Source organism: Mesoplodon bidens, assembly GCF_964165515.1.
Source record: "Mesoplodon bidens genome assembly, chromosome: 14".
Classification (NCBI taxonomy): Eukaryota; Metazoa; Chordata; class Mammalia; order Artiodactyla; family Ziphiidae; genus Mesoplodon; species Mesoplodon bidens.
Genome location: NC_138170.1, coordinates 15,786,728 through 15,813,906, shown reverse-complemented (window position 1 = coordinate 15,813,906; position 27,179 = coordinate 15,786,728). Strand labels below are relative to the sequence as shown.

At 41.4% G+C, this 27,179-nt stretch overlaps 1 protein-coding gene across 1 annotated transcript in view; it reads right to left on the bottom strand.

Annotated features, from left to right (window-relative positions):
• The window catches only part of VWA3B (von Willebrand factor A domain containing 3B), a 217,297-nt gene that overhangs the window by 16,195 nt on the left and 173,923 nt on the right, over nt 1-27,179 (bottom strand). Inside the window, 2 exon segments of the mRNA XM_081254147.1 lie at nt 6,841-6,952; nt 22,790-22,994. Coding sequence (XP_081110273.1) covers nt 6,841-6,952; nt 22,790-22,994 — 317 coding nt within the window.

The window sequence follows — 27,179 nt, the reverse complement described above, 5'->3', positions numbered from 1 at the left end:
CTATAATACTTGGAGACAGAAAATCGTTGTTAGTATACACACTACTATATATAAAATAAATAACTAATAAGGACCTACTGTCCAGCACAGGGAACACTACTCAGTACTCTGTAATGACCTATATGGGAACAGAATCTAAAAAAGAGTGGATGTAGGTATATGTATAACTGATTCACTTTGCTGTACACCTGAAACTAACACAACATTGTAAATCAACTATACTCCAATAAAAATTTAAAAAAGGAAAATCATTGTTAAATTGTGAAAGTGAACGGAAATATGAATTTTCATCCTCAGCTTTTCATCTAATATTACACACCCCATAGTGTCTCTAAAATGTACAATCAGAAAAGGAAGAAAAAAAGAAGTAAGAAGTTTTCTTGTCTTTTAGTTATGTGCAGAGATTATTGTAACAGGAAAAGAAAATATTGGTGTTAAGGTTCACATATTTTGTCATTTATCCTAGTTGAAATTTATTATATTTTCCCATTTAAAAGGGATTATAAATACTGGGGGGCCATTTTGACTTCCCCGGCAGTAACAGCTGCACTTGGACCCCCTAGTTTGAGACAGAAATGTGCTCGTCCCCACTGGGCTCCCACAGCATGAGTGCCCGGCATCCTCGCCCCAGCTCACACACCGGCGTTGGCAAAGTCCTATATGCTTTCAGGTGGCAAAGAAACGGCTGCTGATTTTCATCTCAAGTCCAGGTGTCTTGTTTTAAATGGCCAAAGAAACGGAAAACTTACTTTTTTAAAAAACACCACACGCACATGAAAACCAGCTTTATATTGTCTGTTTTCTTATTGGACTAAATGTTCCGTTTGGTTTCTGAAATATTCTTTACACATGGTTTACACATTTTCTACCATAAACTGACTCTACCCTTTTAATTAGGAAAACTAACACTACTTTTTAGAAAGAATTCCTATTATGAAAACAAAGAACCCCTCTGAGTTGAGGAGAATCCTAGCATCCCCAGCACACAAACCCATCCCAACCCACCCTGACCCTGGCCCTGACCCAGGCAGGGGTAAAGGTCTGGGCTGCCAAGATGACCTTGTTGGCCAGTGGGACCCTCCTCAAATTCTTAGCCTTTGGGACTTTGCAGAATCCAGTCTTAAACCTGGGATGCAGTTTTTCAGGTATCTGCCTGAGTAGCTGTGCGACTGTATGGCCTGCAGCGTCTAAGCCATGTATCAGCTGCCTTTTACAGAAGAAGGCTGCCGACCCCTGCTCGAGATCGTTAGACCTAGACTTTTGGTATGTTACTACCAGCTTTTTTTTTTTTTAATCTCTTTCCTCATCTTTTATTCTGATAACAAGCAAAATAGCTCACTTAGTGTCTTGTATTTTTTTTAATTTAATTGTATTTATTTTTTTATACAGCAGGTTCTTATTAGTCATCCATTTTATACATATCAGTGTATACATGTCAATCCCAATCTCCCAGCTCATCCCACCACCACCTCCCCCCGCCACTTCCCCCCTTGGTGTCCATACGTTTGTTCTCTACATCTGTGTCTCTATTTCTGCCCTGCAAACCAGTTCATCTGTACCATTTTTCTAGGTTCCACATATATGGGTTAATATATGATATATTTTTTTCTCTTTCTGACTTACTTCACTCTGTATGACACTCTCTAGATCCATCCACGTCTCTACAAATGACCCAATTTTGTTCCTTTTTATGGCTGAGTAATATTCCATTGTATATACGTACCACATCTTCTTTATCCATTCGTCTGTCGATGGGCATTTAGACTACCAGCTCTTTTATGTTCCAAACTCTGCAGGTGTGGACCTTTGTTCGCCTCCAGAAATTAGTGTAGTTTCTTCCAATCTAACTCTAGAACCAGCCTCACGGTGTTGACACCTGGCTGTCCTCCGAGGCGGGAGGACCCAGAGCTGCTGGCCTGTTCGGTCGTGGCTCAGCCTCTGCACTTACCCCTTCTCCACCTCAGTACGGAGTTGCTACCATTTCTAGGCCCCGATTCAAGATCAGCTTCCGATTTCTGGCTGCCCTCACACTGCTGTTTCTCTTTGCCCTCAGCCTCAGAGAGATGAGATGGTGTTTCCTGCTCTGAAACGTCTCCTGGGACCATGTTACGTGGACTGGGCTCTGGAGGTTGGACCAGCAGGCAGAAAGAAGCATCTCTACTCCGTCATCTTCCTGGGTACGAGTCGGCCTCCCCACCTCAGCCAGGGGGCTCTCCTGTACCCAGGTGCGGGGGAAAAGGGGGCACACCTTAGTTGAAACCCTCAGCAAAAACACTGCCTATGCCCAGAGGCCAGGGGAGTGAAGAAACAGTCTAGGCAGACAGCATGGGTGAGTTCATTTGGTGAAAGAAGCAGGAATGGTTTTCAATCTTCGCTCCAAACAGGAATTTCTCAGGCTGGAGAGTGGATTTTTTTTTTAACCTCCGGCTATAAGAACCTTCTGATATTCACAGCCCGGCTCGAATCCCATTTCCTGAAAAAGGCGTCAGTTCTGCTCCACCAGAAGCATCCCCTCCACCTGCCCCCCTCCACTGAACGCCAGCCTACACGTCTAGTCATCACATTCTCTTCTTCTTTAGTCTCAGAGGTTTCCTTTATAGCCCACTGTTCTGCCTTTTCAAATTGCTCGTGAAGTTTTAAAACTGTTGTTAAAGTGTTTAAACTCCAAGCAGCTCCCTCTACCCCCAGGTAAGTTGTTTATATCTCCCAAGAGGAGATGATAGAAATACTCTACAGGTAATGAACACTTTCCAATTTCAAGATGCTGTACATTATCATATTTAATCTACATCATGATCTTATGGGGGGGCTTAACTGTTTTAAATCTCATTTGGCAAGATATGGAAACAGGCTCAGAGAACTTCAGTGATTCCAGTCACATGGCTGGTAGAGGCAAGAAGCAGACTTCGAATAAATAAAAACTTAGGATTGTCTGACCCTAAATCATGACCCCTAAGAAAGTATTCAGTCCTCCCCTGCCCCAGCCTTTTTCTTCCGTTATAACTTATTCCAACGACATAGTGCAGAAATCTTGCGGCCCAGACTTTTCATCACTGTGAACTTCCTGAGATAAAATGCTGCTTCTTGCTGAACAATGGGAAGGATGATCCAATTCCTACAAATAACGATTTAAAATAAGGTTCTGAAGTGTGTCTGCCTCCTTGCCTTTCAGCATCCTAATAAGCCAGTCCATCAGCTTGTCCCTTCTGTTCTGCACAACGCAATCCTTCCTCAACTAGTGAATCCGCACTGACCCCTGAATGGAGTTAGTCATACGGAACTCCCTGACCTGATTCCCAAGGATGGCAGCTGCAACTGGGCCAGCTCTGCTCTAGTGTAGACCTGGCCTTGACTGAGGGATGCTCGGATCCCATTGCTCCAAAGCCACCTTCTGCTCAGGTACAGTTTAAAGCTATTTTTCATTAAAAACATTTAGGAGGTTTTGAACAAAAGTTATCAGAAAAGGAGTCATCAGTGAATATCATGCCCCAAAACTCTATGTGGCCTTCTTTTTTGTAAGGGGTAAAAATAGTCGCCTGCAGTGACCAGGTGATCTAAATGAACATCACTAATGAGGGTACGTGGACATCATGTGCCTTTGGATAGGTTGCCCTGAGAGGGATGTGGCATCAATGATATCACATAACATTTTGGCTGGAAACACATAACCCGAATCTAATTTAACCCAAATTGAGGAACATTCCATAACATAATTGGCCTTACTGTTAAATAGTGTCAGTATCATGAAAGATGATGGAAAAGGCTAGAGAATGATCCTAGATTAAAGAAGACTAAAGAGAAATAACTAAATGCAATAACAATTATGAATTGGGACCTATACTAGAGGGAAAAAAATGCTATGAAGGCTATTCTTGGGGCAATTAACCAAATTGAAATATATAGATAAAACTATATAATATCAACTTCCCTGAATTTTATAACTTGACTGTGGTAATATTAAGAGAATACCCTTGTTCTTGAGAAATACATGTATTAAGGGGCAAAGGGGTATGATGTTACCTAATCTCAAAAGTTCAGGAAAAAATAATGTGTGTGTTACGGTAGAGGGAAGGAGACAGAGAGACAGAGAACGGGAAAATAAAATAATAGATTGGTAAAATAAATGTGACAAAATGTTAAAAATTGGTAAATCTGGGTAAAAGTATACAGGAGTCCTCTATTATTCTTGCAAATTTTCTGGAAGTTTAAAATTATTTTTTTTGAAAAAATAACTCTATGAGGGTAAAATAGAGTTGAAGTGCCCAGTTAAAGAAAACATACATTAACTTTGTAGGGGGGAGGGGAGTGTAAAGGGGGGCTGTGGGGAGGGAAACAGAAACTAAGTCCATCCTTAACCGATGCATCATCATTTAATTCAGCTGAGTCAATATTTACTAACTCGCCACTAATCAAAATAACTGATTATATGACTAAATTCAAGTGTTTATGTTATTAGCTTTTTTTTTTTTTTTTCTGGCCACACTACGTGGCTTGCAGGATCTTAGTTCCCTGACCAGGGACTGACTGAACCCGGGCCCTGGCAGTGAACGTGCCAAGACCTAACCACTTACCACTTGACTGCCAGGGGATTCCCATCAAATATTTATTACCTTTCAAGTGACTTACCTGAGCCACAGATTAAAAATTCCCAAATAGCCAAATCCCATGGAGCTATTAGGACTGTGTGCTGTCTGCTTCTAGCTGCATACTTAAAAACAACCAGGGCAATAATCATTGCTGGCATGGCCTTAGGTATTGCATGTGGCTATGTGTTACCTGTTTCCTCTACTTCCCCAGATCAGCAGCGGTAGGTCTTCTGCATTTCCTTATCACACAGGGATGGTTGGGGGAAAAGTTTGAGCAATATTATTTTTTTCTGGGACCCTGGCCAGCAAACTGATCTCAAGCCCTAGTCCAGCCATTTGGAATCCTGTCATTTTCAGCATTTTCATTCAACTGCTAAATTAGCCTTGGATCCTGCTCCATGGCTCAGATTCAGAAAACCAAGCACGGTGGCCTCCTATGATCACCTCTCAGCAAATCTAAGCCCCAGAGAAATAGGAGGTTCTCAGGCCCTGCTCTGGCAAAGAAAAGTTTCATGCCTCAGCCTAGGAGCTCATCTCAAATGCCTGGATCCATTTTTCTCTCAACCAGTCAACTTCAAAGCACAGTTACCAAATTTCAAATAAAATATCCTAGTTATAAGTTCTACACATATGCCTGCTGGAAACCCAAACTCCTGATGAAGTATTTTTCTCACTTAAAAAGCAGATTAAATTAAGTTTAATAAAGAACTACTTAACTGGTGACTGACAGATAATGCCTACGTTAACATCAGCTATATTTTGAGGTACAGTCTTTCTGCTTGACAGCTCTTCCTCAGGGTTCTTTCTCTAAGCTCTCTTTCCCAATAGGCCTTTACCATGATTTCAATGACTACCTTTGTGCTGACGTGTCAAAACTCTCTATCTCCTGACAGATTTCCTCCTCCAGACTCTGGACCCATTATCTCCAATTGCTTCTCTGACAACTTTAGCATCTTGTGGTGCACCTACAATTCGTCACGTCCCAGACACACCTCGTTATCTTCCTGTCCATACCACCATCTCCTATAGGTACCATCCTTTACCTTATGACCCAAGCCAGGGACCCGAGTGACATCCTAATCCACTCCGTATATACTCTTCACACAGCACTGGGAGGGATCCTTTTAAAACTTCAAGTGTGATTGTGTTTCTTCCTGCTTTAAATGTGACTCCCCAGTAAAGTTCAAACTTCCTAACATAACCCTTTATGAACAGCCACACACTCACCTCTCCGAAGAGCTTTCTTACTTTCTACCCTTCCTTTGCATTCTAGGTTCCAGCCATAATCTATTTTATTTCTCCAGGCATAAAATGTTTTTCTTCACCTCTAGATCTTCACACATATCATTTTCATTATTCATGAAGCTCTTGCTTAACTTCACCTGGCTGATTCCTTCAGGATCACATGCCCCAGAAAGTCTTGGGCAAACCTCTCGGGTCCAGTCACACTGGCCTCTTCCTTCAAGGAAGAGGGTGTCATGGGCACTCCATCCTCAGGACTTCGTACTGCTGTTCCCTGTGTTTAGAACTCTCCCTGAGATAATCTCATGGTTCCTTTTTTTTTTTTGCGGTACACGGGTCTCTCATTGTTGTGGCCTCTCCCGTTGCGGAGCACAGGCTCCAGACGCGCAGGCTCAGTGGCCATGGCTCACGGGCCCAGCTGCTCTGCGGCATGTGGGATCTTCCCAGACCGGGGCACGAACCCGTGTCCCCTGCATCAGCAGGCGGACTCTCAACCACTGTGCCACCAGGGAACCCCTCGTGGCTCCTTTTAAAACTCCTTATTAATATGCCTTCCCTGGAAGCTCTTCCTTGACCACCATATCTAGAATCGCGAGCTTCACCTTTGACACGCTCAACCCTCTTCGTGGCTTCATTTCCCTTCATAGCCCTGTATCTGACACACTACGTATTTTACTTATTTGATTGCTTGTCTGTCTCCTCTACTTGCATGTAAGCTTCATGAAAACAAGGATTTTCTTCTGGGGTCTGCTCACTACGCTAGATATTACATATGTGGAACATAGTAGGTATGCAGGAAAACTTTACTAAACAAAAGAAAGATTAAAGTAAGTTTTTCTGGCTGTGACTTCCCCACAAATATGGGGAGAAACTTCATCATTTCAATTTAGAAGTGGAATACCTCAGCAGAGCTCATGAAGTGTCAGTGTGCTAGGGAAAGCAGAGTGTGAGAACTTCTGGTTCCCAATATCATATTATGTAACAAAGGAATCTTACAACATAAAATGCCTACCTGGAAAATAAAAGCAATTTTCGTCACATCTTGCAATAACCTTCTGGCCTTTGAGTGGATCCAATTTTTTGGATTTGTTTTTCTTTGTTGAAGTTCCTTGAATTTTCTGTTGCTAAAAAAAAATAAAACATTAATAGTTGATAGAAAAAGTAAGTGCCGACAGTGAAAGTCATAGATACAGGATAGCGTGCGATTCTTTACTTAGAATCACACTGTTGAGGAATTACAGGACATGCATATACTGTATATTTACTCTGGAGTACTTTCTGTTCTATGCTGTTGGGAACAGGTTTTTAAAACTGAACTGATATGGGAAACACTGCACATAGAAAATGAGGCAGAATTTACAGTCTAAATCTAATCAAGCTTTGTTAAAACAAAACAAAAAAAGGCAGCCTTTTCCAGAGAATTTAAACAGGATCCAGAGTTTTAAACTATAATATTCAATATATGCATACACGATCCAAAATGCAACATACAAAAGAAGCAAGCAAACATGACCAATTCTCAAGGTAAAAGGAAATCAACAGATCACAGTATTTAGATGGCTCAGGTGTTGGAATAATCAGATTAAGATGCAGATCAGCAGTTACAACCATAGTACATGAGGTAAAGGTAAATACTCTTTTTTTTTTTTTTGCAGTATGCGGGCCTCTCACTATTATGGCCTCTCCCATTGGGAGCACAGGCTCTGGACGCCAGTCTCAGCGGCCATGGCTTACGGGCCCAGCCGCTCCACGGCATGTGGGATCCTCCCGGACCAGGGCAGGAACCCGTGTCCCCTGCATCGGCAGGCGGACTCTCAACCACTGCGCCACCAGGGAAGCCCAGTAAATACTCTTGAAATGAACAGTAAGGTAGTTGTTTTCAGCAGAGAAAAAGGAACTATAAAAAAAAAATGGAAATTTTAGAAGTAAAAAAAAACAACAACAATATCTGGAAGGGCTAAATAGCAGAAATGATACGATGGAGGAAAGAGACCTGAAGACAAATGAACAGAAATCATCCAATCTGAAGAACAGAGAAAAAAAGATATTTAAAAATGAGCAAGGGCCTTTGTGTTCCAGATAACCCCTTCAAAGCCCAGCTCAGTTATAATCTCTCTGGGAAGACTTCACCCCCAGGCAGTTTCAGAAAAAACAAAGGAAAGTACTGCTCTGTTATTTCCAAATGCTACCACATGAATCAAGGCTTGGAGTGAATATGATTGCTGTGTCCACTACAGGAAGAAACTGGTAGCTTCATTTTTGATCTGTAAAGTCCAATTCTATCTAAAGTCCTATTTTCTCTGCTTGATGACTGATCATTAGTAGAAAGACCCAATCTCCACTACTCCTCCAAAAAAACCCCAAAAGCCTCCATTCCATCATCCAGAAAAGTCATTATTTTTGATTTCCAATCAATGTGAGGACCAATGATCCTGTAAAATAAATTTAAAATGAATTACTAGAAAACAAAATAAAAAACAGACATATAGTGTTTGGGTTTCTAGGTAAAATCTATTTAAGAATTCTGAAAAGCGATTGGTAGCAAATGGGTTGGAAAAGAAGACAAGAATTCAAAGTACTACCAAATTGGTAGGGTGTTTACCATTTTTTTCCTCTGGTATTCCCTGGCCTGACCTCAAGACAGCCCAAAACACAGAAGTGGGCTCCAGGGTATAGACAGAGAGAGCTCTAAAAGAAGCCCTCTAGTTCTGGCTTGAGGAATGGGAAAAGGAACTCCTAACCCTTGGAGAGAATACAGAAATCCTTCTCCCCTTTCTCCCTCCATACTCAGACCTCAGTCCCTAAGCAATTCTGTGCAGTGGCAGCAGTGTTGGCAATACGAGCCTGAAGGAGCCAAAACTCTGCAGGAGTGGAATCTTGCTCCAACAGGGTGGGTGAACACCCACGGTTCTCTCTCTCTATGTATCTAGCCTCTGTTTGGTTCCAAAGGCAAGCACAATATGTGGAAGCACATGACTGAGTTAGGGACATAAAACCCTGGATTTCTGGCTGAAGGACTGACAAGAGGAACCCTAGGAAACCAGAAATTACTAGGAAGGTCACTTATATTAGAAAAGGGAAGGCCAAGTATTACCCCAATACCAAAACAGGCAAAGACATCACAAGAAAAAGAACACTACAGTCCTATATTCCTCATGAATATAGATGCAAAAATCTCTTAAGAAAATATCAGCAAAAAATCCAGCAACATATGAGAAGAATTATACACAATGACCAAGGAGGAGTTATCCAAGGAATGCATAGCTAATTTAACATCCATAATTATGCATCCACAGTTAATGTAATACTCCAAATTAATATGGTAAAGAATAAAACCATATTATTATCTTAATGCATGAAGAAGGAGCATCTGACAAAATCCAACAGCCTTTCATGATAAAGACTCTCAACAAACCAGGAATAGAAGGAGACTTCCTCAACTTGATGAAAAGCATCTGTAAAAAGCCTACAGCAAGCATGACACTTAATGGTGAAATATGGGATGATTTCACCTTAAGATCAGAAACAAGGCCAGGCACTCTTGCAACTTCTACTTAACATTGTACTTGATGTTCTAGCCAGTGCAATCAGGCAAGAAAAAAATAAAGGCATCCAGATTGGAAAGGAACGGGTAAAGTTGTCTTTCTTCATAAATGATATAATCCTATATGTGGAAAACCCTGGGGAAAGCACACAAACACTACTAGAGTTAACAAGTTCTGCAAGATGTCATGATGCAAGTTAAATATACAAAAAAGAAAAAATTGTATTTCTGTGTACTAATAATGAACAGTCTGAAAATAAAATTAAGAAAAGAATTCCATTTATAGAATCAAAAAGAACAGACTAAGGAATAAATTTATCAAAAATAAATGAAAAGCTCATACACTGAAAACTACAAAACACTGCTGAGAGAAATGAAAGATCTAAGAAGTTGAATATCATGTTAATGGACGAGAAAACTTGATATTGTTAAAATAGTCATTTTTACCAAACTGATCTATAGATTCTACATAAATCAAACAAAATCCCAGTATTTTATTTTGCCAAAATTGAGATGCTGATCTTAAAATTTACACATAAATATGAATGACCCAGAAGAGCCAAAATAATTTTGCAAAAGAACAAACTGGCGGACTTACTCTTCTTAATTTCAAAACTTACTCTAAACCTTCAGTAATCAAGAAAGTGTGCTCCTGAATTAAGGACAGTCATATGATCAGTGGAACAGTATTCAGAGTCCAGAAATAAATCCTTACATTTATGGTCAATTGATTTTTGACACTTTGGAAAAGCTTTTGGCAGTTTCTTTAAAAATTAAACATAAACTTACTGTATGCCCTGGAAATACCACTATTAGACATCTAGCCAAGAGAAATAGAAATTTTTTTTTTTTCTTTTTTGTGGTATGTGGGCCTCTCACTGTTGTGGCCTCTCCCGTTGCAGAGCACAGGCTCCGGACACGCAGGCCCAGCGGCCATGGCTCACGGGGCCAGCCGCTCCATGGCATGTTGGATCCTCCGGGACTGGGGCACGAACCCGTGTCCCCTGAATTGACAGGCAGACTCTCAACCACTGCACCACCAGGGAAGCCCGAGAAATAGAAATTTTTATCACACAAACACCTTTATGTGAATGTTCATATCAGCATTATTCACAGTAATGGAAAGATGGAAATAATCCAAACGTCAGTGGACTGGGGAAATGGGTAAACAAATGTGGTATATCAATGCAATGGAATATTACTCAGCCATTTATATACGAAACTTACAGAAAACACAAATTTATAGAGACAGAAATTGATTAGTGGTTACCTGGGGCTTGAGGTGTAAATGGAGACTGGCTCCAAATAGGCATGAGGGATATTTTCTGGGTGATAGAAATGTTCTGAAACTGGATTGTAGTGGTGGTTGAAGCTCTGTCAGTTTTGCTAAAAATCACTGAATTGAAATAGGTGAATTTTATGGTGTGAAAATTATATTTGTATACATCTGCCTTCTTAAAAAAGGTTAAAATAGGCAGCCATCTACTTCTTGTTTCCCCTGTGTAACTGCTCATGGTATTTTGCAGATAGTGGGCTGAAGAAGTGAATGAACATAGAAGTTTCTGAATCTACTCTTAAATCAAAAAATAAACAAAATAGGCCTTTTTCTTCAAATTGCTATATTGTAGAAAATGGGGGTCTTCCCACCCAGATTTTTTTCATTTTTTTCTTTCTTGACCCTTAACTTATTAATTTTTGGATTTCTCAAAGAAATTAGTCCTCCAACCCAATCAAAGCACCCAATGACATCATTCACCAGCTTCTCATCTTTGCAGACCATCAAGTGCCCCTCTTCTCCATGATACAAGGCCAATATAAACTGTTTTCACATGCATTTTGATGCCATCTTTTTGCACTGCTATAGCTATATCATCAATAAAGTATTCGATGCATATTTTATGAGTTCATCTGCTGGCCTTCACTTAAGCAAGTCTCTAATTTATGAGGCAATTGACAATAAAAATTTAAATAACTTCAGGTGGTGTGAATACCACTTATTCTTGGGTCATGATTCATGTTCAGTATGGTTTGGGCTCCTGAAACCTTTAGCTCATTTCCCTGGTGCCCTGATATAACTGAGCATTTTGCAGCCATCTATCATTTGTATCTGTTTGGTGATACTTTTCAGGTTCACTAAAAGAGATGGGAGTATGCTTTATTTCCTGGGAGCTGAAAAGTTAGAGCTAGGTCCTCAGGGAAGAAATAATGAACTAAGGGCTTAAAGTCTCTTGCAGGATGGTGGGATATGATCAAGTCTTCAGACCTGTGTTGCTTGTAGCCTATGTGGCCACAGACAAAAATGTAAGATGAACACCACCCTTTTGTTTATGATGTTCCCATCTAGTTGAATTTTGCTGGGGACCCTCTATTCTCATGGAATTTCTATTTTTACCGATGTACTCAATACGTCAAAGAGGATGGCCCAACATCATTGGTAGCTGGTGAATGTCATTTGCCTGTTCCTGGGCTTCACGCAGAGAAGAAACCTAAGCACTCCTTCCCGTGGGCAATCAGAATGACCTCCTGCCCATCTGAAATGGTCTCAAAGGGAGGAGACTGGACCAGGAGACAGGAGAAATGGGACTGAGTGCTGTCCAGGTGGCTGTGTGACTTTGGGCAATCTATTAACATTTCTGGGCTTCAGTTTCTACATGTGCAAAATAAGGGGATAAAATAAATGATCTCTAACATCCTCTCATATCTGTCCAGGAGAGTCTAGGCCTTACTAGCCTTTCTGCAGTACTGGAGAAACCATCAGGCTATGTGTGTACACGGACAGGAACACAGCATGATACCCTTGCTTGTAGTTTTTACAATATAAGGGAAATGTAATGGCCAGAACTGTGACATGAATAGCAGTGTTTTCCATCATAATACTCCAAAGAGATGCCCACACCACAGTTTCCTACAGTCAGTTCCTCGATGGAAGATTCCATGTACAGTATATTCTCATTATTGATAGAATTTAGAATCTTGAGAATTTGGAATAAGCCAAATTAAATCAGCTGTTGCATAAATACCTCACCTGTACATAAAGTGAACCTCCAAAGCCACCTTACTTCACACCATCAGTGTTCATATCAAAGACCAATCAGCCAGGGAGGTGCTGTTGGTCCCTGAGGCATCAGACAGTCTTATCACCTCCAGACCAGTAACAACCTGTTATTACAAAAGATGTCCACATCGATTCCGGAAAGCGATTTTTCCCCTTTAGATTTCATCAACAGACCAGACATTTATTAGAACCTATGCCTAGATACATTTAAAACTCCTTTTCAAAATTCTAAATGAGTATAATCACATAATTTATTTAAATAGCCCCTTTTGATCTCTAGATTCCAAATACTGATTCTCTCAATATACTAGCCAGAAGCTAACCAATGTGATTGCTTTCTACAGTTTCACATGTACAAATCTGTGAAGTCAGTTGCCAGAAATCATCAGGGAGCTCTTTTTTTTTTTTTTTTTCCATAGTTGTCACTCACTTCCCAATTCATCTGATATAGGAAAACCACTCACTCTGTGAGGACCTTCCCTGCAAGGGCAGCAGCAATGAACGGAAGCGATACAGAGGGCTGCCGGTGTTCATTATTAACACACTGAAAATGCCACCTGAGAAACTGCCTTTTTAAATCACTGAAAAGTATCACCTCCCATTCGAGTCATTCACACATCTGTGAGTTTACCTGAAAGAATCATTACAGCTACTAAAGGGCTTTGCACACTCACATTCACTCTGCTCTTGTTTCCAACAGTTACTACCATGGGCAAGAATTCATTTCTGGCTGTTTCTGCAGCACGTAGCTTTATGGAAGGAACTGCTCACTGTATACTCAGTGATTCTTCCATATCCCTGCAGAGGCAACTCACCGACACCACAGATAGAGCAGAGAAGCTGTGGCGAAACAAACCAACAGGGCCAGCATTAATACAATGGTTCATTCACAGAAATAGAGCATTGGTCTTCCAGGATGGAAGGACATCGATCAGGGCAGCTAGACACACCATCCCTTCAGCCACAAAGTGGACAGCACCTTTCCAGAAAGATGATATCCCGCTGTTTTTGAGTCTTGCCGAAGACTTTAGAGACCCCTTACAGCCCATACTAGAGGACATTAGCTTCCCTGCTCCTTTCCTGCCATCAGTCACCTATGCACGTGCACAATACAAGCATGCTACTGGGCTTTAGAATGAAATCTATGGGGACTTCCCTGGCAGTCCAGTGGTTAAGACTCTGCACTTCCAATGCCGGGGGTGCGGGTTTGATCCCTGGTCCAGGAACTAAGATCCCACATGCTGCACGGTGCGGCCAAAAATAAAATAAAATAAAAATAAAAAAACAAAATAAAATAAAATAACATTCTTTACAAACTGCCAGTTTCAGTGAGGAAGTCAGATAGGCAATGATGCTGGCAGTTAGGGATGCTGTCCACTGGATAATTTGATTTTGCCTTGTCTCCAAAATTCAGAGAATCCAATTCACTTCTTTGCCAGCTTCAATTATCAGGTGATGCAGATCAGGATCCAACATGGTCTACCCTCCTTTCATTTCATTACTTAGTTTCAAGGTCATGCTCTCAGGTTTGCATTGGTGGAGTAAAGTTACTAAATGTTTGATGCTTTAGAATTTTCCATTTAACAAACAACATGTTTCCACATAAGGTACAGAATGCACTTCCATGATGTAACTAGAACTAGTCTTCGGCTCAAAATCTTGTCATAAAGCCACTATATTTTTTCCTGTCCCAAATCACTGAACTCTGCTGGACCCAATCCCCAAACTGTACTAGCGGCAGTTCCAAGGGCTTATCTGTCCATGTTTTGTCCTTAAAGCCAAGTGAAGTCTGTGACTGTGCTAATCAAGATAATACACTTAGTGTCAGGCATGTTCTGACCTTTCCTCTCGCTAGGATACCTAATTATAAGACCAGAATATTTGCAAACTGTCTCTGAATAATTCAACTCTTTCTAAAACCTTGGTGAGGAGGATACAGCCAGCCTGGAGCATTTTCTGACCTTCACTGTCTCTCCCTTCGTCTAGACTTAGAGGGGTTTCTCCACCACAAGAGTATCCAGGGTCTGCATCCCTTTTGGAAATGGGTTCTGGAGAGAAAATGAGAAAAAGACCTTACAGGAAAACGTAAATCAGGGGTGGCAAACTCCTGCCCAGCCCCTCTAGGCAGCGGAGTGACCGACCCATGGTAAAGAATTGAAAGGACTTGGAGTGCTTTCCTTCCTAGGCTATTTGCATTTTAACAGGAGTCAAACCATAAGGCTAAAGAAGTGAAGCTCTGGGTGGAATTTCCTGCCTCAGCCGCTCTGGTCTGAAGAGGAAGCTAAGACTCCTTGCAAGATCTCTCACAAGCACAGCAGGTCGGCGCTGGGCTCCCAGGGACACTGAGGACACCGTGCGTGAGCCCAAGGCTTAAGGCGGAAGCTGCGGCCAGGAGGACGTGCAGAGAGAACTATCGTCCCCTTTCAGAAGCCTCAGGCACTTAGCCGTGCTTTAAAATCCAAAGCAGCATTAGGGTCGTGCTTTTTCGGAGCTGTTTCCCCCTCCTCCTCAGGGAACATCATAACTTTAGGAAACACAGCGTGAGCAACACGTGTCCCCAAAACTTCTGTGTGGGTTTCCACTTCCCCTCTCCAGGGGCTGCTTCCTGAGCAGATCAGGACTGGTGAGCTGCTTGGCCTTCTCCTCTTCCCGATGTGGTTCCTGTGCTGTGTGAGGGGCTGCTTAGGAAGCGCAGGAAACAATTACAGGCTGATGCCCTGAACTACCAGACAGCCCCCAGACAGGTCCCCAGCACTGGGCAAGGGAGAAGACTTAACCATTCTGACAGTAAAATCAGTAAAATCAGTCAAATCTCAGTCAACAGCAACTCAAAGGGCTTTTGTGGGAGGGTGAACTTATTTTGGGTGGTTTTTGTTTGTTTGTTTTGGTAGTAGCAAAGGAACCTAATAAATATGCATTAGATGCTGAATCGGACGATTTCCCTAGCTTGAAGAGCACACTTGTAACATCTTCTCAGGGAATACTCCCTTGTTGCTCTTTTAGGGAAGAATCAAAGAGAGAAAAACTTGAAATGTTTTAAGTATTTAAACCTGAACATTACTACAGCGCTGTGGCTGGCAATTCAGATGTTACTGACATAGTTATCTACAGGCAGCTACTCCAGAGATGCACCACAGCCATACACTGGAGCCACTTCTGTGTCATTGCCTGGAGCGTGGACCACCGCCAGCTGTCTGCTGTGGTTGTATACAGATACCTCACACGAGGTGATGGAATAAAAAGAAATGCTGAGCCTTTAAGAAAACTTTTCAAGAGATCTCTGTGCTGGTTACTCTGGGCCATCCACCTGCCCCCAGGTCCATTCTCTGCCCTGTCCTGCTCCATGCCCCAGGAGGCTGAACCCCCAAGGACAACATGACCCAATTTCTCTTGTTGGCTGACTTTCCAATAGGCTGAGCCAATGGGAGGTGAGAGGTCAGAGGGCAGCAGGGGGAAGAAGACTGGGGTATTGGCTCTGTGCTCCCTCCCTGCCCTTTGTCTCTCTAGGAATACCTCCTACTCTGGCTAGTGGCCTTCACTCTTACAGGCTCCAGTAGCACTATTTTCCTCCACCCTTCAAGTCTGGGGGTGGTGACAAATTCCTGCTATTGCCAGTGCTGGGGTGAAATCCCCTTTTGGCTGCCTTAGACCTGCCTCCGCCTCTGCAGATAGTCCCTTCATTAATGTTTCTTCACTTGAAGTGACTGAATGGGATTCTGTTTCCTGCCTGGACCCTCCTGATAAGCCCTCCACATTTGGTTTTCCTCCTTCAGACTGGGAGGTCAATGACCATCCCCAAACCTGTTTAGGGTAGAATTTATGCCAATGAAAAAAGATGAGCCTAGTGGCAAAAAAGTGCTAGGGTCCACCCAGCTGAAATCTCCAGCCAAGATGGTTGTCTCCAGCTTTAGAATGAAAAGACAATCTGGCAGTGATTTTTGTCCCTGGAGCTGATACCCTCCTTCCCACTCCTAAACATCAGGATACTAGACAGAAACCTTTCTGGATTTTAGAGTTGGTGTGAGTTTTTCTTCCCTTCTGTGAATTTCCTTCAGTGGCTGGTCTTCCTGGGCAGGATCCTCTCCTTAAATCCCCAGCTAACTGTGGCATGATCACGACATGGCAGCATCTTCTCTTTGGCATCCTCGCCCATCCCATCCAGGCACCTCACTCTCTCTGGGATTTCAGTCCCACCCTGGCCACATGTCCTACCATTATCTCTCAGGAACCCATCAGGGGTCTGGTTTCCATATGTTAATGTATCACCAAGGCACTGGCCTGAATGTGCACGTGTCATTCTCCGTGTGATGGCATCACTGATGCACAACCCACACCTGCTAATGCCCCACCCTTGCACCAGGGGATCTTCTGTGTCACTGTCACTAAGGAGTCAGTCCTCCTACCAGACCCAAGTATCAGCAGAAGAGACTAAAGGTTTTACTTGTGGAATGAGAAAGGCCGGCTAGTCATAAAGGGTTAAGGTGTGATGCCTCCGTTCTCCCCTTAAAGAGGGAATAATGAGAGCTGTAAGAGGATGGGTTACAATGCAAGGATGACAAATGGTCCAATTATTATTTGGGAGCAGATATAACAAATGACGCTACTTATTCTGACTTCATTTTATATACAACTCAAAGAAATTTCTCTCTAAGTCTCCCCAACTAACGTTCTCCTGTGTAGTGTCAAAGTCACAACCCAGTATAATGTTTTCAAATCCACGTGGTCTCTTTTCGTCCCTTCATTCTCCATTTCCCATCTCACCCAGCCTCCCCCATATCCTCCCTCCTGCTGTGCATTTTCCTAACACTCTCTTTCTCCTGGACAGTTTTCCATGGAGTGAAGCACTCAATTCGTCATTCTTCAAAGCTAGAGACTCCACAATGCTTGCCAGTCTCAACCTGGAAAAGTAACCACGTACAGCCAACTATGTAAGTACATTTCCAAGGCCTCTATTAGGGTTGCTTAGAGCTACTTAAAATTTAACAAGACTTTCTGCCTCCGAGTTTTTCAAGGCAGCCAAGGTTGGGTGCAGAAAGCCCATTGGATCTTTCTGGGCCTGGATTCTGTGGGATTTGCTCTGGAGAACAATCCTTATTTACTAAGGAAATGCTGCAGGACAACATAGCTGGAGCTGCCCTAGACCAGGCTCCCAGCGAAAACTTGGGAAGGTTAATTACAACTCAGATGCCCTTGGTGATTTCCACCATACTGCAGCTCTGAGGGCTCAGGAGTGGCCAATGACGTTGGACTCTGCAATCATGGCAACAAGAGGGGTGCTGGTGAAAGGAGCTTTCAAGTGGAATTTACAATTTCAGAATTAAGATCTTTCATTATGTAGTCAGTAAGCCAAGCACCTGTCTCCAGGGATGCCACAAAACTAGCGGATTACAGAAATATGGAGGGACAATTAATCATGGAATGTGTCCAGTATAAGGTGCTGGGCAGAGCAGGTGGGATAATGATTCTTGCCCTACGTCTGATCCTGGGGCCAGCAAGGGACTGCCAGTGAGAGCCTGAGTGGAAAAGCAGGGCGCATTCTAGCCAGACACTGGCATGTATAGCCACTTCTCCCCACCTCTGATCCTCACCAACAGAAAAATCATGAAGCTGTCCCAAACTCAGGAACCAATGCGGCAGCTACTTTGGGTGCCAGCATACTGTAGGGGAAAGAATCAGAGAGCCACAGACCTCCAGACTCCAAAACATATTCTGGAGTGGATCAAATAGTGACCACTCCCTTCTGAACACATGTGGGCATTTCTGATTGGGCATCCCATTCCGACCAACTTTGATCACCTTTTGTTACTTGTTATCAATAAACTTTAGGGGGTCTTAATGAAAAACAGATGGTTTCTTCCTCTCCAAATTACAGTCATTGATCAAAATCTTTGGCCTCTGCTAAAAAAATTTAAAGTGAGACTTTCTTTATATGAGTCAATAAAAATGACTTGCATCTATGATGGATTTTCACCCCAGGATCTCAAAAGGCCTTGCAATCTTGAGCTTTGGTCCGAACCATTTTCCACGCTGAAGGATGAGACTTGTTAGCAGGTCATGAAATCAACTCAACAGAGCACGATAAAAATGGAATAAAAATACCACACAATACATCACACATGGTAAGGAGAAGTACCGTTTTAAGAAAATAATACAGAAAATCTTCCATTGCAGAGGGCCATGTTGAGAGTGGAAAGAACTGTGTAGATGAGCTGCCACCTATGAACCCCTCCCCGCCCATTCATTACCTATGGGCTATTGTCCTGGGCACATGGGTGCTTTCCTGAACTGACAGTGGGGGCTTTGGTCACCCTATATAGAGACAGGGCAGTGAAAGGACAGCCTTAGCCCCTGACCAAGAAAGGGGGCAGCAGTGGACTCATCAATACCATTACACAAACTCAATGTCTTCCTCACTCTGGCTCCCACATCAAGTTCCCTCCATTTTTTCTCCTTTGCTTTCTAGGAAGATCTTGAACAAAAAGTCTGCACTTCCTGTATTTACTTTCTCCACTGCTCTCTACTTCTCCATCCTCTGCACACTGGCTTCCACTCCCAAAATGCCACCAAAATGGTTCTGGCTAAGATCACGAATGATCTCCCTCTTGAAAATCAAATGGTTTTCAGACATCATCCTGTATGACTTTCCAAACTCCTCAGTAATATTTTAACAGTGGAAATAGCAATGACGGGCAAGGGGTGTTGAGGGCATTTCCTGTTGAGCATTTAGCGTGGCACACTGTACTGAGCATATTATGTGCATTGTCTCACAACCATCTTGCAGGTGGCTACTATGATTTTTCTAATTTAAGGATGAGGGATCTAGGCTTAGAGTGCCTAAGGAAGGTCCATGTCTGGAAGTGCTGAGACTTGCATTCAGGTCTCTCTGACTCCAGACCCAGGGCTCTTGCCGTCTCTCCTCCTCAGGCTCTGACATCAAAGCTCCCTACCCTGGGCCTTCTGCTCCTCTAGCTTTCCTGTCTTGGCCCTCTCCACAGTCGCCTCTTCCTTTCTCAGCACCTCAAATGACCTCCAAATCTATCTCTTTAACATGGACTTCTCTCCTAAGCTCCAAACACATGGCTGCCTGTCGGCCTTTCTTGCCGGGATGCCCTGTGGACATCTAAGAATCAAGAGGACCTAAAGTGAGTTACCTTTCCCTGAAAATCCACTCTGCCTCTCATGGTACCTCTTCCTCTTGTTCTTTCATTCAGGTATTCATTCGAATACCTGGGAGTGCCTACAAGGTGCCAAGCAATACTCCAGCAACACTAGGAATACCCAGAACACAAGGGACCAAGTCCCACCCTCATTCCAGATGATGAACAGATGATGAACAAATACGTACATAATGTCAGGTGGTGAAACGAAACGTGCTGTGAAGAAAACAAAAATGTGGGAAGGGGTTAGAGAATGACAGAGGGGCTGTCTCTCTGCGGAGCAGAGGTGACACAGATGTGGTGGTTAACCGTGCCTCTGTCTCCCAGTTGTCCAAGACGGGAAGTTTGTGGGTATCCTCAACGTTGCCCTCTGGCTCACCCCACACATTCACTTTCCACCAACTGGTATCTCTTTCACCCATTCCCTCCCCACTATACCGGCTTGACTCAAGGACTCAACACCTCTCAGTGGAGTCTGCACCTGGTTTTGGTCTTTCCCCCCTACACTGAGCCTCATCTTGCTGCCAAAATAATCTTTCCAAGACACAAATCTATTCATGTCCTCCACTTGCTGAAAATTCCTTGCTGGTATCCATTTCCTACAGACTTGGTTCCTGATCCTAGGAGAGATTTCCAAGTTCCTTGTATTCTGAGGCCATCTTCCCTTTCCCGTCTTGTCTCCTGCCATGCCCCTGGTGAACATGCCATGTTCTTTCCACCTTCCTGCCTTTGCACAAACAGTTTCTCTCACTCAGAACATTTCTCACACACCCCCCCTCAAATTCCTACACATCCTTCCAGACCAAATTCACTCATCCCCCCCATGAAGACTTCCTCAACGCCTCAGCCAGAATCGTTCACTTTTTCCCATCTTCCAGTTGTTCTATGGCTATGCCTCTGTTGTCATATTTATAATACTCTGCTATAAGGATCTGGGTTTCATTCCTTCAATAAATATTTTTGCGTGTCCACTGTGTGCCAGGCATCATTCTCAGTGGATGTAGCTATGGATACAGCTACAAGTAAGGCCAGACAAGGTCTCAGCTCTCACAGAGGTTATGTTCTAGGCCAGTATGTCTCCTCCACTAGGCTGGGTCCATGTCTCCATTGCTGTTAACAAACCCCTATTTTGTGTCCAATGTATAGTATCACCTTGGGAGGCCCCAAGGAAAGAGAGAAGAATGTGGCAGGCTGAGACCACCTGTGCCAAGGACAGAATTTGATCCATGGTAGGGAGTGAACAAATGTTTTTGGATGAAGAAATTGTGGAAATTATTTTAATTCCCACTCTGTGGACAAGGGAATAAAGAAATAGAGCAATTGATTAATATCCCATGAACAATGAGCTTTTGATTCCCACAAATTCAGGAGACTACAGTACGTTCTGAAACACAAGAGGCTTCTTTTCACTTCATTAGCAACACTTCCCATTTTAACATTTAATATAAAGTATAGATAAAAGAATAATGCTTGCAAATTCTGCTGTTAGGCAGTAATGTCACCAGAGCTCAACATGCAAAAGTCCATCATTTAGAACCTATCTGTTCACCTCAACTAGAATAAGAGTGGGACTTGGTCCATGTGTTTAGGTACCTCTAGTGCCTAGAATAGGGCTTGGTACCTCATAGGAACTCATACATATTTCAATGAATAAATGAAAGAACAGAGAGGAAGAAGCATGAGGAAAAGAAGAGCAGATTTCCAGGGAGAGGGATTTAATTCATTTGAATTCAGTCTTCTTGATTTTTGGTGTTTACAGGGCATCTACGTGAGGAAGGCCAATAGACAGCCACATGTTTGGGGTCATCAGATGGTGCCTTCCAAAGAAAGACTGAACAACTCTTTGAGAAGGTCACTTTGAATAAAAACAACCACCCCCCTCCCAATATATATAAATAAATTAAATAAATAAAAACAAAAATATAAATAAAAATAAAGATATGATAAAACTTTTGTACTCTGCACAAAAGAAATAGCTTTCTACACTGAAGGAAAAAAAGCCATTTGCAGGGGAAAAATAAAATTAAATAAAAATAAGCAAATAAAACACAAGAATCTAGAACAGCAAATACAGAATTTAAAACCAGGCAAAGCTGGTATCACTTAGCAAAGACTGAAATCAAAAAAGATGAATCTCAAAGGTCAGTTCCTTGGATATATCTTTTAGACTATCATATGGTGAATATATGAAAATTATATAGAACTCAGTAAGATTCTGCATGAACTGTTCCAGGTTTACACACACCCTACTATAGTCAGAAGGAGGATATTACACAGGCTGCAAGTATTTAGAGCCCTCAAGTGTTCATGTCCTTTGGTCCAAGAATCCCACACCTAAGAATTTATCCTAGCAAAATAGTTCAACTATATGCACTACAGAAGCATTAAAACATGATGTGAAAGAGAAGAAAACTGGAAAAAACCCTCAAATGTCCAACATCCAGTGAAGAGTTAAACAAATCAGGGTATTTACACACCATGGAATATTATGTAACCACAAAAAATATCAGTCTGATGATTCAGCAAAAACACAGAGAAAATACATGAGACAATGCTAAATTGAAAAGCAGACCATAAAATGATTATGGATACTCTAACTGCAATTATGTGTAAAATTTATTCAAGGAAGAAAAACAATTAAAAGTAAATGATACAAAGTGGTAATAAATAATATGGCTGCCAGAAAATAAATTTTCCTTGTAGAAGGTCTGTTTTACTAGTAATAATAATTGCAAACACTTATGGGGGGAGCTTTCAATATTAAGTACTTTAAATGCTCATTTTGCTTCCATAAGAAGCCTATGAGGCAGATACTATTAACACTCTTATTTTACAGATTAAAAAAAAACCCCTAAGGTTTAGAGAGACACAGTCACTGGCCAAGATCACACAGGGATTAGGTGGCAGATCTGAGGCTGGACTTTGGTCTGGCTCATATCAAAGTCCAGGCTTTTAATCACTACACAATACTTCTGTTTAGCTTTATTTTTCAATTAAAGCATGTACTGTTTTAAAAATAAGGCCAGAGTAAAATCAAATGGCATTTCCTTTCTGTTGAAAGAAGTCCTGAGACCTTAAGTGGGTTGGCTGTAACTCTTAGAAATCAGTGCAGTGGGAGGTGGGAGAGAGGGGAGGCCAGCACAGGAATGGCAAGGGCTTGGGATAGGAGGGAGGGAGGGAATACAAACACCTCCACGGTACACACCTCTTCAAGGGCCCTGCTCACATGATTCTTCTTCCTGGCAGCCTCCTGGAGTTCCATGGCCTGCTGCATGTACATTTTCCCAGCTAGGATTTCATTCTCCAGCACTGACAGCTCCTTCAATGAAATGGGCCAGTTCAACCGTTCTAATGCCTTGTTTAAAGCTGCCTTGTTTTCTAAGTAACACATTGGTTTGTTTGCACCTAACCTAAAAAAAGAAGAAGAAGAAAGAGAAACATAAAGTGATCATTTTAGAAAACATATGGAAAGATGTTTTTTCTGTAAACCCTCCCCTGAGAAACATCTGTCAAAGCAGATGGCAGGTGTCAGTTGACAGAATCACAGCCATGCCTTCTGGCCCGCCAGGGCTTTGGTAGTTTATGCAAGTTAGAAACAATCATCTCCGAGGCATGGTAGGCACTTTTCCCCATTACCTAATTTGATGATCTGATTTTATAGAAGTTTGATACACGTAAGTTATTTTTTCAACAATTTTTTCACCGTATTTGGAACCCATTCCTTTCTCCCTAGGTCTAACATTTGGCAGAACCAACAGTGAGTTTCAAAGAAATTTCACACAACTGTGCCTAGCAGTGACTCTGGAAAACAAAGCAAACACTAAACTCAAATATTTGTCTCAGTGCAGTAATTCTCCTATTAGCTCATTTTAGCTATTTTTATCTTCTCTCCTCTTGTAAGCCTAAATAGGCCTAAACTTTCTGGCTTCACTGTTTTGGTACACAAAGAACAGAAGCCAAACTTTCTATCAGCTGATGAACAAGCTGTGTGATTCCAGGGGAACACAGTGGGGTGTGGAGGTCCCAAGTCCTGGATTCTGTTTCCAGTCCCAGTACTTCTGAGTCAGATACTCATGGAAGAGGGTACAGAGATTGATTGATTGAGGGACATGAGGGAGGAAAAACATTTCATAATTGTCATTCTCTTATTGTTGAAAATGTCATGGCATTTTTTAGACGTTGGGTGTTGGAAGAGCACACTGTTAAACCAGTACAGTCACAGGACTCAATCCACAAACAAAGTTGTCAACAGAAGACATTAAAAATGCTTATTAAAAAATCTAAATTGGTGTGATGTCAGCAAAATGGTGAAATGAGAAACCCCAGGCCCTCATTCCCACAAAGATGGTGACTAACCATATAAAGACCAAACTGCCTTTGTGAGAATTCTAGAAACCAGTTAAAATGTACCTGCCCTCCAGGAGCACAAAGCCAAGAAGAGTAGGCATTGAAGCGAGTAGGAAAATGTGTTGTATTTTGTCTGGCCAAGCCCCTCACCTTCCCTGGCACACTGCAGAGCAGCTGGGAGAAAACTCCTATTCAACATGTATCCAACATTTTGGTCTTTTGTGGGGCTGCCCGAGAGACTGGCTTCTGTCTCACTTGACTCAGAATGTTGATAAAAATGGCAGTATACTTTGGATGCCAGGTTGGGGCAGCTGAGAACAAAGGCAAATTTCATGGGTGCTTACAGCACCAGAGATACTGCAGTACTAAAGACAGACACCAGGGAGAGCAGAGATTACAGGTTCCTGAGAAAAAAACAGGGGCAAAACCTCTTCAGCTGGGAAATGACATGCACAAGCCTAGAGAAGACATAACCCCAGAAAAGGTGTGAGAGGGTCCCAGAATCTCTAGCCAGAACGATTGGTGGAGGTCTTCCCCTGTAAGAAGCCATCTGTAAAGACTGGGAGAAGTGTTTGTTTTATCAAATGCCCAAATATTGCCTAAATATACTAAGGCATACAAAGAAACAGAGAAAGATGGCCCAATCAAAGGAACAAAATAATCTCCAGAAATCTACCCTAAAGAAAGGAGATTTATGAATTACCTGACAAACAATCGAAAATAACTGTCTTAAAAATGCTCAGTGAGCTCAAGGAGAATACAGACAACTAAATGAAATCAGGAAAATGATGCATGAACAAAATGAGAATATCAACAGATATAGAGATTATAAAAAGAACCAAACAGAAATTCTGGATCTGAAGAATACAATAACTGAGCAAAATGGATGGCTAGTGGGAAGCTGCTGCATTGCACAGGGAGACCTGCTTCGTACTTTGTGACGACCTAATGGGGTTGGATAGGGAGAGTGGGAGGGAGGCTCAAGAGGGGATACAGGGATATATATATATATACATATAGCTGATCCACTTTGTTGTACAGCAGAAACTAACACAACACTGTAAAGCAATTATACTCCAATAAAGATATATATATAAAAAGAATACAATAACTGAAAAATTCACTAGAGAGCTTCAAAAGCACACTTCGTCAATCAAAAGAAATAAATAAGCAAATTATGACTATTTTAAGTCATAAATTGTTACAAGGACAAAGAAGGACATTATATAATGGTAAAAGGGTCTATCCACCAGGAAGATTTGACAATCATAAATATATATGCACCTAATTTCAGAGCTCCCAAATATAGAAGCAAACATAAACAGAATTGAAGGGAGAAATAGAAAGAAACAGTATAAAAGGAGGAGATTTCAATAATGGATAGAACCACCAAACAGAAGACCAATAAAGAAACAGAGGACTTGAAAAACACTATAGTTTAATTAGACCTAACAGACATATACAGAACACATCACCAGCGAACAGCAGAATACATATTCTTCTTAAGTGCACGTGGAACATTCTCTCCAGGATAAACCACATGTAAGAACACAAGTGTTAAAAGTTTTTAAGATTAAATCATATAAAGTATAATCTCCAATAACAATGGAATAAAACTAGAAATCAGTAGCAGAAGAAAAACTGGAAAATACACAAATATGTGGAAATTAAACAACCCACTCTTAAACAACCAATGGGTCAAAGAAGAAATCATAAGGGAGATTATAAAATATCTTGAGATATTTAAAAATAAAAACACAACATATCAAAATGTCTAAGATAGAGCAAAAGCAGTCATAAGAGGGAAATTTATAGTGCTAAATATTTACATTAAAAAAGAGGAAAAATCTCAAATCAACAACCTAACTTTACGCCTAAAGGAACTGGGAAAATGGAGAATAAACTAAACCTAAGTTAGCAGAAAGAAGGAAATAAAGATTAGAGCAGAAATAAGTGAAATAGAGTATAGAAAAACAATAGAAAAAAATCTATGAAACTAAGAGTTAGATTCTGGAAAGAACAACAAAACTGACAAATGCTTATTAGCTAGATTAAGAGGAAAAAAGAGAAGATTCAAATAACTAGAATCAGAAAGGAAAGAGAGAACATTACAACTGTTGTCACAGAAATAAAAAGGATCATAAAAGACTACTATGATCCATTAGACACCAACAAAATGGATAACCTAGAAGAAATGGATAAATTCCTATAAAATTATAACCAACTAAGACTGAATCAGGAAGAAATAAAAAATCTGAACAGACCTATAACTAGTAAGGAGACTGAATCAGTAAGCAAATAATTTCCAACAAACTTGAGCTCAGCACTATGTAGCTTCCATGGAGAGTGCTACCACACATTCAAAGAAGAATTAACACCAATCCTCCACAAATACTTCCAAATATTTAAGAGGAGGGAACATTTTGAAACTCATTCTATGATGCCAGCATTACCTTGATACCAAAGCCAGACAAAGATACCACAAGAAAACTACAGCCCAATATTCCTTGTGAACATTGATTCAAAAATCCTCAACACAATACTAGCAAACCAAATTCAACAGCATATTATGAAAGGATTATACACCATGAAGAGTGAGATTTTATTCCTGGAATGCAACATACAAAAATGAATCAATATAATACATCACAGTAACAGAATGAAGGAAAAAAACCACTTGATCATCTCAATTGATACAGCAAAATTATGACAAAATTCAACACTCTTCGTGATTAAAAAGTCAAACACTCAACAAACTAGGAATAGAAGGAAACTATCTCAATATAATAAAGGCCTCATAACTTACCCAAACCTTGCTTTAGATAGTGAGGAGGGAAGTGATGTCATGCAAGATGGTGGAGTAGAGAAATCAAGGAATTTGTCTTTTCACCAAAACAACTATTGATAGAATTAGCTATTTTGGAACTCTGGAATCTAGTTGAATACTTACTGTATCCAGGGGAATGCTTGATGAAGAGAGAGGCTGGCATTTAGGGAAATCTCTGTCAGGTCAAGGGCTGACCACAGAGATGAAACAATACTTCAGTGAACACACATGACAAGGAATACAGACTTTGAAAAAATAGTGTGGAAAGACACTAAACAGACAACTGCAGCCTTCATCAGGCAACAACAGAAATTTCTGGGGAGGGTAGAGAATCTAATTTCCAGAGTTACTATGTTACAATGTCCAAAACGTTCTGTTCTCAATAAAAAATTACAAAGAATACAAAGAAGCATGGAAGTAT